Source organism: Zingiber officinale, chromosome 9A (assembly GCF_018446385.1).
Source record: "Zingiber officinale cultivar Zhangliang chromosome 9A, Zo_v1.1, whole genome shotgun sequence".
In the NCBI taxonomy this organism is placed as follows: Eukaryota; Viridiplantae; Streptophyta; class Magnoliopsida; order Zingiberales; family Zingiberaceae; genus Zingiber; species Zingiber officinale.
In genome coordinates, this window is record NC_056002.1 from 13,810,577 (window position 1) to 13,820,795 (window position 10,219).

The 10,219-nt window shown below is 41.5% G+C and overlaps 2 protein-coding genes and 1 pseudogene across 2 annotated transcripts; 1 reads left to right on the forward strand and 2 right to left on the reverse strand.

Moving 5' to 3' along the window:
- Positions 1 to 307: 307 nt before the first annotated feature.
- LOC122019757 (probable long-chain-alcohol O-fatty-acyltransferase 4) lies at positions 308 to 1,533 on the reverse strand. The gene has a single exon (XM_042577268.1). It carries the CDS (start codon positions 1,477 to 1,479, stop codon positions 463 to 465), a length of 1,017 nt encoding a protein of 338 aa, XP_042433202.1. The 5' UTR covers positions 1,480 to 1,533; the 3' UTR covers positions 308 to 462.
- A 489-nt stretch (positions 1,534 to 2,022) lies between these two features.
- LOC122019756 (probable galacturonosyltransferase 3) lies at positions 2,023 to 6,793 on the forward strand. Its single transcript, XM_042577267.1, has 8 exons — positions 2,023 to 2,297; positions 2,379 to 2,631; positions 3,320 to 3,379; positions 3,457 to 3,594; positions 4,801 to 4,914; positions 4,985 to 5,319; positions 5,400 to 6,339; positions 6,487 to 6,793. Exons 2-8 carry the CDS (start codon positions 2,563 to 2,565, stop codon positions 6,757 to 6,759), a joined length of 1,929 nt encoding a protein of 642 aa, XP_042433201.1. The 5' UTR covers positions 2,023 to 2,297; positions 2,379 to 2,562; the 3' UTR covers positions 6,760 to 6,793.
- Positions 6,794 to 8,097: 1,304 nt separating this feature from the next.
- Positions 8,098 to 9,986, reverse strand: LOC122019044 (annotated as a pseudogene).
- Between the last annotated feature and the right edge of the window lie 233 nt (positions 9,987 to 10,219).

The following is a 10,219-nucleotide window of genomic DNA, read 5'->3' on the forward strand; positions in this document are numbered from 1 at the left end:
CAACTATGCTGCCAGCCCACTTTCTAATCGTGGCCCCACACAGCCACCACACTATTTTATGGGTTTAATTCCAATCCTCAACTCCCCACTTTAACCCTATCAATCTATTTATTTATATAATATAGCTGTCTTATGTCATGTGCCGTTTTAAAGTTGTGTTATTGAATTATATCAAAATTCAACCAATAGCTTCATACAGTTGTTTTAATTCTTTAACAATAATAATGAAACTACGCAAAATATTTTAATAAATAAGCAATAAAAATAACAAATAAAATAAAGCACACCGTTAGCCAGCTGGGCCCAATTAAAAAATAAAATTGTAGCTGCGTACTCAGACACAGACTTCTCCATTTCAATGGCAAAATGCAGTTCAATGGCAAAATAGTAAATTGAAATTGAAATTAATTTGTGACCTGAACGGAAATATGTCGATCCGATGATTCCGATCTCGCGTCGGGATCAAGTCAACCGGCCCCATTCCAGAATCTTCGTGACGGCGGCTTCCGGAAAAGACATCACCGCCGTACACTCCGTCAACACCGCCTCATCCGTCCTGCTCCTGAGGATCGGCGGGAAGAAGAGCCAGAAGCCCGTCGCCGCTACGAACCCCAGAGTCAGCGGCGTCGCCACTGGCGCAGGCAGTCGCCACCCTAACCGCCGGGCCACCGCCTCCGCCACGACGCAGACGGCGTGGATCGCGAAGAACGCAGTCACCTCCCCGGTGGGCGGTGCGAGGGTCAGGTACCAGAACATGAACTCGTGCATCAGGCCGGAGACGAAGAAGGTCGCGAGGACGCCAGCCGGGCGGCCGCATCGGTTGCGGACGGGGAGATAGACCGACGGACGGAGGATGGCGGAGACCATGATGTTCCAGCGGCGGCCCCAGAAGTCGGTGAGGGAGGTGGAGAGGTAAGGCGCGTCGAACTGTGGTTCCAGCTGGAGGCCCCGCGGGAGGAGGAGCGACGCGACGACGGCGGCCGTGGCGAGAACCAGGTCGAGGGCGAGGTACACGTGGATCGAGTAAATGGAGAGGAGCAGGTAAGGATGGATCGTGTCTTTGAATCGGTAACAGGAGATGAGAACGGAGAGGAGGGCGGCCTTGGCGGCGGAGGGGAGGAACAGGGAGGTGGTGGTCGGGTTTTTAGGTTTTTGTGGCGATTTTTGGTGGACCAGCTTGACGGGGAGGGTGGCTGAGGCGAGGAAGGTGAAGAAGGGGAGGTCGGCGGAGAGTGGACCGGAGCCGGCGGAGAGGAGAAAGAGCTTGAACAAGGCGAGCCAGGCGAGGAAGAAGGCGGAGATGCTGCGGAGGTGAATGGTGGAGAAGTGCATCGGGAGGAAAGGGAGGAGGCAGACAACAGGGAGGAGGAATAGGAACCGGAGCCTGCCGGGTTTTGTCCGAGAGGCGACGAAGCGGGCGCCGGCCATCGCCGCGATCACCCACAGAACCACCTTCCCCGCCGCCTTCAGCTCTTCCATCTTTACTCCTGCTCTCTAAACGTAGCATGTCTCGTGTTTCAGGCTCCTTATCGCATCCATATCATTGAATTGGGCCTGAATTGAGGATGCAGCATCTCCTGACCACGTTTTTTTTTGTGGTCTAGGTGATGTGTCATTTTCATTTACGGTCGGATCACAATCGCGATCCGATCGTAAATGATTGTGATTAAATTATAATTTGGTGGGGACGGTGAACCATGAAAGAGATCGTAATAATTTACGATCGGATCGTGATCATAATCTGACCGCAAATACGAGGATAGATCTTCTGGTCCGTAATTTGCGGACCAAAGGATGGTCCACTATTATAGACCCTTGATTTGGATGGATCCTACCAATTTAAAGGTGGACTCCATCCAAATCAATGGTCCTCGTACAGTGGACCATCCCTTGATCCACAAATTGTGGACCAGAAGATCCGGCCCCCGCAAATACAAATGGCACTTCCCCTGGACCACTTTTGTGGTCCAGGAGATCTGTGCTTTGAATTGAGAGGCCTTGCTGAACCCGGTCTAATCAAACCCGGTCTAATCAATCCCGGTCTAACCATAAGGATTGGATCGGACCGTTTCTTCTCGCTTTCTTGCCGATCCCTCGCCTCGTTCCATCCTCACTGTTTCCATGTTTGGCTACCGGCGGCAACCTCCTTCACTCTTGACGACGCCTACGGGAGACAGCAGCGGGGAGGTGAAGCGGCACGGAGATATATTACCAATTTCTTCTGTCTCTTCTACGTCCTCTCGTGTTTCCATCATTGGCCTGAATCGAGCGACTCCATAGCCCGATCTCCAACTGAGGTAGGATCCTTTGTATCAGGCTCTTCTTGTTCATTGATTTTGGTTTTGTAGAAGTATTTGACCGATCGCCTTCATTGCTAGGCTCGTACTTGGTTTTGGATCCAGTCGATCGATTTGGGATGGATCTGTGCACCGATTTGATGGATTAGCGTTCCATATTCTAAATCCAGTGTATCATACTGCCTTGTTTCAGCAAAAAAAAAAAAAAATGTTTGACCTTGGTGTGGGACGTTACTGAAACCAACTAGGAGATTGTGGCGCGGAGATGGAGAAAGGTTTCTTCGACATTCAAATCCTTCTCATCATAGTGGCTGCAGCCTTTTTCTTCATTCAGGTATGTTGATATTTTCATCTCATTCCTCTGTGATGCTGATCGTAGGGCTTGACCTGGCACTGGCTGTAGCCTAGTAAATTGGAACTGATCTATCTGCATGAATAAATTCTCATTGAGCAAATTAAGCCATCCAAATGATTCTTTATTCCAGACAACTGCATCTTATATTACACTTATAATGAGTTTACTTATTGCAATCATAGCTCTGTTTTTAATTTTGCCCATAATTTCATAAGCATCATATATAAGATAGTTTATTGTCTTCCTAAACCAACATTTCATATTTATTGTAATGTAGGACACTATGTAGGCATTAAATTTGGACAATTTGTGAACTCCTCGAAGAAATAGATGTTGCAGTTATACTCGCAACTATCCAACTATCATGTTGCATAATAACCATTATATCAGATAATTGTCCATATATATCTCTCTTTGATGTCTAAGAACTAAACTTTGTAAAGTATGTTGTTATAAAACCTCGTGATATATTTTTTGTAAATATTAAACATTTCTAGTTATGGTTTTCAAATTTTTATATATGAAATGAAGTATCCTCTTCATCACTGCTTGAATTTGACTATTTGTTATGGGTCCATTTGTTCATATATGGAAGTATGGTCAGTTTAAGGGCACTGATCATCACTTCTTGACTTTGACAACCTTGCTATCCATGCTGGCTGAACAGGTACATGGTTTCACAGCAGATTCTTCACTTGGACAAGGAAATTTCCAGCAACCAGAGGAGGTAACCCAAAATCAACGTATCAGATTCATCTTCATTACAGACATTTACTGGTTTTAGTAATCTTTGTCCTGTCGCAGAATATTTATATAGCTGTATCCTATGTGGACTCTTCTGGTAAGTTCCGAACTCAGAAGGTTGATTCAAAGACCTTATCGTCATCCTGGGTCTGGGAGAGTTCAATTGATGGAAATCTTAGCCAACAAATTATTGGACAGGTGCTCTTTCTATTTTCCAGGATATGTTTGAAGTGTGCCTTTCTATTTCTCTCATTTCACAGAAGTACACAATCTCTTACATAGAATCATATACAGTGTTCGTATGTTAGGTGTAAAGCTCATATCACCAAGCTGCAATTCCAGTTTTTTTCCCAAGATCAATTTTGCTCTAAATTCTTGGCAGCATTAAAACCATTGAAAAAAATGATCAATTTTTCACACCATATTTTGTTCTTGTTCAAATTTTGAAGTTAAATCATGTTCTAAAGCTTCTCTACTATACTCTAGACTTTATTTTGCTCCGGCCACTTTCTCCATTTCAGCAAATCCACCCATGCTTTGAATAATGATCAGAACAGAAAGAATCAGAAAAGTACGAGAAAATGAAATAAAACATATAAATGATCTTGGCTGAATAAGTTTTGTAAAAACATAGGTATTTATTTGTGCAATCAATTTTGTGTGTAGATTAATAGATATAACACAGCTAATTTGTTATACAGTTGCTTGTTAATATTTTTCTCGCTGGCATATAGGCCTTCTCTATTTTAGTGCCATGAATTATGTATCGAGCTTCACTTTATTTTTGTGGTTTTTTTGTTCACAACAACCATGATAGTCTGTTGCTTGCGATTTTGTGATCTTCATCAGTGGATGGCCATAATATTATCAGGAAAAGAAGGCTCGGACCTTTATAGGCCTATCTTGGGAAATCTGCAGGAAAGATTGTGCTAGAAAAAGACTGATATGATCTCATTTTATTCTGGCTTTAATTAGTTAAGGTCAGTTTAGTCTCATATTCTGTTGAACGGGGAAGTTGCAGAATGATTATTGAGGCTAGAATTAGGTTTTGGATTCCACTGCTAGATGTTATTTTGATATCTCCACTTCAATGTAGCTTGATGCTGGATCAATCCTGGTGTATGTGAAATTTTGTTTCATTTATTTTTGGGAGCTTTCATTCATTTATCATTTCTAATCCAAATTGAGGAGTTAATTATTTTGCTAGAAACTGATGACATTAATGAACACACGCTTTGATCTGTATATACTTGGCTTTCCTATTCTCACAAGATTTGTTCTCTTACTAAAAATCAATATAATATTAGAATGTATTTCTTTATTATTCATCTCTTTGAATATATGCCTCAATATTTATCTCATCTAGCTTTTTAAATATGATTTACACATTTCTATGTTTGTCAGATCCCAGAAAAGTTGACTGAACACCCTATGAATGTTACCGAAGAGAGTGTTCATCCTCCAACTTACTATAATCAACCATCCAATCCTATAGATCCAATCAAGCTTAGACGTCTGGTAAAATAATTGATCACACCTAATGCTATTAGTTATTTAGCTATTGAAGGCTTGGTGTTTTTGACTGCAGCGATTGCGGGAAAAAAGGAAGGAACAACGAATTGCAGATCTTGTTCATATGAGCAAAGACACTGAAATGCAGATGCAAAAAGCAGCCATCCGACGTACACAAGAGTTCATCAACACAAGAAAGTCATGGTATAGCATATGGAGGAAAGAATATTTTAATCCTCTCTCTGATTCCACTCTTAAACTGATGAGAGATCAGATTGTAATGGCTAAGGTGTATGCTAGTGTTGCTCGTTCCACTGGAAAACTCGACCTTTATGATTCTCTGATTAGACGCATCAAAGAAAGTCAACATGCTACTCGAAATGCAAATTCAGATTCTGAGCTACAGGAGAGGTATTCATAATAATACTCGTTTACTAGTAACTTATTTATTGTCCATTCCCCTAATGCAGTTTCAAATTTTCTAAATTCAGTGCTCTTGAACAAGCAAAAGCTATGGGCTATGTCCTGTCCGATGCAAAAGACAAGCTACACGATGGTGCTGTTATCACAAGAAAGTTGCGGACTATGCTTCAATCATTAGAGGACACCATAAACACAGTTAAGAAACACAGTACATTTTTAGTTCAGCATGCTGCAAAGACAATGCCCAAACCGGTCCATTGTCTATCTTTACAACTTACAACTGATTACTTCATGAGCAACAATATTAACAAAGAAGTATCAAATGAGAAGCTTGAGGATCCCTCGCTTTACCATTATGCTATATTCTCCGATAATGTTCTCGCTACCTCAGTTGTTGTCAACTCTACTGTTATGAATGCCATAGAACCAGAGAAGCATGTGTTTCACATTGTCACAGACAAACTAAACTTTGCAGCCATGAAGATGTGGTTCATTGCTCATCCCCTGCCAGCGTCTGTCAATGTGGAAAACATCGATGAATTCAAGTGGCTTAATTCCTCCTACTGCTCTGTTCTTCGCCAACTTGAATCTGCCAGAATCCAAGAGTACTACTTCAAAGCGACTCATCCATCATCTCTTTCTGCTGGAAATGAAAATCTTAAATACAGGAATCCCAAGTATTTGTCAATGCTTAACCATCTAAGATTCTACATGCCGGAGGTTTATCCTAAACTCGACAAGTTGCTTTTCCTCGATGATGATATTGTGGTGCAAAAGGATCTGACACCGCTCTGGTCCATAGATATGAAAGGAATGGTCAATGGTGCAGTTGAGACATGCAAAGAGAGCTTTCATCGGTTTGATACCTATCTCAATTTCTCGAACCCACTAATATCTCATAATTTTGATCCTCAAGCATGTGGGTGGGCCTTTGGGATGAATATATTCGACCTGAAGGAATGGAAGAAGCGAAATATCACTGGAATTTATCATTATTGGCAGGATTCGGTAAGAATTATTACCTTTCGCTTCATTCACTGCTAACATTGATATTCAAATTAATGATCTCTTCTGGTACTGATCTCTTTTCCCCCTTTCCCCATCAGATACTGCATTTTCTAACTAAATAGGGAATAACTTTCTATTTTCCTTTAGAATGAGGACCGTAAACTGTGGAAGCTTGGGACACTGCCGCCGGGACTGATTACTTTCTACAATTTGACATTACCATTGGATCGTAGTTGGCATGTTTTAGGGCTTGGGTATGATCCAGCCATAAACCCTTCAGACATAGAGAATGCTGCTGTTATTCACTATAATGGCAATTACAAGCCATGGTTGGATCTTGCCTTTACCAAGTACAAGATGTATTGGTCTAGGTATGTTAATGTTGACAACTCATATATTAAAGAATGCTATGCTTACTGATGATGAGCAATATTAATAGTTCGTCTTGCTTTCCCTCCCTCCCTCTCTTGTTTTTTTGCTTTTTGCTTTTTGCTTTTTGCTTTTTGCTTTTTGCTTGTTGCTTGATTGTCTTTGTTAGCATCAATTTTATCTCCATTCGATGTGGCACAATCACCTTAATGAAGTAATTGCTGTTTCATGAACTCATTACATTAGTTTTATATCTGGTAATCTTATCCTTGTGTTATATATTAAAGCGATTTTTTTTAAAAAAAAAAATTGTTAGATTGCCTTATTTGTTTACCTTGTTAATATTACCCTTTAACAGTGGCATTGTGGCTCTGTAATATAAAACTAATGTTATATTAAGGGTGTCAAAACTAATTTGTTTACTTTGTTAATATTACCCTTTAACAGTAGACCTTGTGGTTCTGCAAGCTAAAACTAATGTTATATTAAGGATGTAAAAATGGATTCTGATCCGCCAATCCATCTTGAGACAATTAAAAAAAAAAATCAGATTAGAATTGGGTTCGGATTAAAGGTTTTTGAGTGTAAGTTGGATTCGGATTGATCTGGATATGCTCATACTTGAATTTGTATCTGTAAGTGATCATATAAGTTTATCCACCTTAAAGACGAGCAAATTGCAATTGATCTTTTCCTGATTCCGTCAGCCGCCTTCGTAACAGAAAAACCTTCACCTGAAATTAAGAATTTTAAAAATGATTCATCACAATCTGAATATAGGCTAGCTCAATTTCCAAGTTAAATTAAATTTAATAACTAATATATTTATTTTTGAAAATATAAATAAATTCCATATTTTTATATAGTTTTGTTAAATAATTTTTACCAAGGAATTTTATTCTACGTTGGCTGACTAATTTTGATCAAATTAAATTGACGGTGGCATTACGAATTATACAACCGACGTAGAGGCCACCTTTTGCAATTTGCAACTTTATTGGATTCCCTTCTACCTTAGGGTTATATATGAATTAAACTTTAGTGAACAAATTTAATATTTAACTAGTTCATTCAATATTTATTTAAATAAATAAATTTAAATAATTCATCAAAAACAAATATATTCATAAATATAATTTATGAAATAGGTTCATTAATAAAATTCTTATTAAATTTATAAATTTTAAAAAATAAAACAAATAAGTTCAATAATTAATTAAATAAATTTAAATCGGGTGTTCAAATTAAATTTAAACTAATAATAATAATAATAATAATAATAATAATAATAATAATAAGTAGTCAAAGCTCATTTGTTTCAAAAGCGTGATTAATTTTTAATTTAAGATAAACATCAATGGTCTGCGATACCAAGTGATGGTGTTCGGTTGCCGGCGCAGCCGTCGTCGATCATGCGCTCGATGGCCTGCGACTTCTTTCAGGCTTTGACTTCCACTTCTTGGGGCCCCGTCTCCGGAACCAAAATGCGAAGCCCCTCAAGCTCTTCCTTTGCCGCCGGCCACCGCGGGCGGCCCCTGTCCTGCTTCCACCTCTCGTTCTGCACAGGATCCAACTTCAAGATCCTCCACTTGACGCCGTCGTACACCTCCAGAACCTCCGGCAGTGCATTGGCGCACCCCCTCGACAGCCCCACGTCGATCCTGATCGCCCGGGCTCCGCACACCTCGCTGATGCCCTGCTCCTGAATGGCGTGCCCCATCACCATCCGCCGCACTCCGGGAATCATGGCGAGCACTTCCTCCAGGTGGCTACAGTCGCAGTCGGATCTGGAGAACTTGCGTAGCCAAACCACCCCTTCCAGGCCTCGGAGTAGGGCTGTAAACAAGCCAAGCCGAGCCGAGCCGAGCTTTGGGGTGTTCAAGCTTGTTTGATAAGATAACCGAGCCGAGCCGAGCCGAGCTTAAAATGAACCAAACTTTTGAAATGAGTATTCAAGCTTGGCTTGGTTTATTTTTTATGAGCTTGAGCTTGGTTCGAGCTTGGCTTGAGCTTGGTTCGTTTAGATGTTATCAAGCTCTCAATTCAAGCTTGGTTCGAGCTTGACTTGAGCTTGGTTCGATCTTGGCTTGAGCTTGGTTTGAGCTTGGTTCGTTTAGATGTTATCAAGCTCTCAATTCAAGCTTGTTTTATTGTTTGAAACTTTAGTTGTTTGATTGGTTATTAAGATTGATAATTTAAATTTATTTATTTATTTTATTTTATTGTTTATTTAGCATATTGAAAAGAATTTTATTAATAAATATTGTTAGTGAACATTGTTCACGAACGTTGTTCACGAACATTGTTCACGAACGTTGTTCACGAACATTGTTCACGAACGTTGTTCACGAACGTTGTTCACGAACATTAACGAGCTGAACACATATGTGTTCAAGCTTGTTTGTTTAGCTTAACGAGCTGTTCAAGCTTGTTTGTTTAATTAATCTAATGCATATTGAACGAACATAAACAAGCTCTTACCAAGCCGAACACCAAGCTTGTTCACGAACGCTTGGTTCATTTACAGCCCTACCTCGGAGGCAGGGTGGTGGAGATCGGCCCCTGCTGAGCCCCATTATCCACTCTCTCACCTCCTCGTTCATCTTTTCGAGCCCGTGATCGACGTGCTTCTGGAGGAGACCGCCGTGGACGAACACCGACTCGCCGATCACCAGGGCTGTCTGGTTTCCAGCCAGGAATCGAACGACTATCGGTCCGCTCGGCCGCAGGGCAGCGATCCTGGCACGGAATCCCTCCCAGAATTCCTCTTTTATCCCAGGGAAGGACTTGGGGATGCCCTTGAAGGGGTCTCGCGGCGAATCGAGGCTGGCGTACAGGCGCTTCCTTGCTACGCCGGAGCGGTACCAGAAGGCCCAACGCTTGAACTCGTCGAGGCCAGCACGGGTGACGTAGCTGAAGTCGCCTTGGGCGTTCATGATTTCATGGTTCCCGTGGAGAATGTGGAGGGCGCCTCTGGCGCAAGAAGCCCCGAGCTTGAGGCGGTGGAAGTGGTAGAGAAGGCGGAGCTCATCGTCACCGCAGTCGAGGACGTCGCCGACCTGGACGGCGACGACATCCCGGCCGGTCCAGCGAGCGGAGGAGGGGTCGACGAGGCCGGAGAGAGAGAGGGTCTAGAAGGACTTGTAGAAATCTCCGTGAAGGTATCCGATGGCGACGAGGCGGGAAGGGGCGGGGATGCAGGTGGCGGCGGCGGGTTCAGGATTAGGACTAGGGTTAAGGTGGACAGTGAAGAAAATGCCGGAAACTGAGAAGTCGAGTCGACGAATAGGCGAGGAGTAAAAGAGATAAAAGAGAATTATCAGAATTGACTGAATAAAATCATCAAATCAAATTAAATTAATTTTAAGATTATTCTAATAATTCTGTTATAATTATTAGAATAATTTTTAGAATTATTCTGTTATTTATTAATTGGTTAATTGACCGAGTACTTATTTAAACCCTATATATTGTATTGTCTTGAGAGCAAATATCAACAAAACAATAAGAT

Excerpts from the sequence above, each read along its gene's own strand:
- LOC122019756 (XM_042577267.1), top strand. The coding sequence starts at position 2,563 with ATGGAGAAAGGTTTCTTCGACATTCAAATCCTTCTCATCATAGTGGCT. Across the intron at positions 3,595-4,800 it reads GCCAACAAATTATTGGACAG|ATCCCAGAAAAGTTGACTGA; the intron begins GTGCTCTTTCTA and ends TATGTTTGTCAG. Across the intron at positions 5,320-5,399 it reads GATTCTGAGCTACAGGAGAG|TGCTCTTGAACAAGCAAAAG; the intron begins GTATTCATAATA and ends TTCTAAATTCAG.
- LOC122019757 (XM_042577268.1), bottom strand. The coding sequence starts at position 1,479 with ATGGAAGAGCTGAAGGCGGCGGGGAAGGTGGTTCTGTGGGTGATCGCG.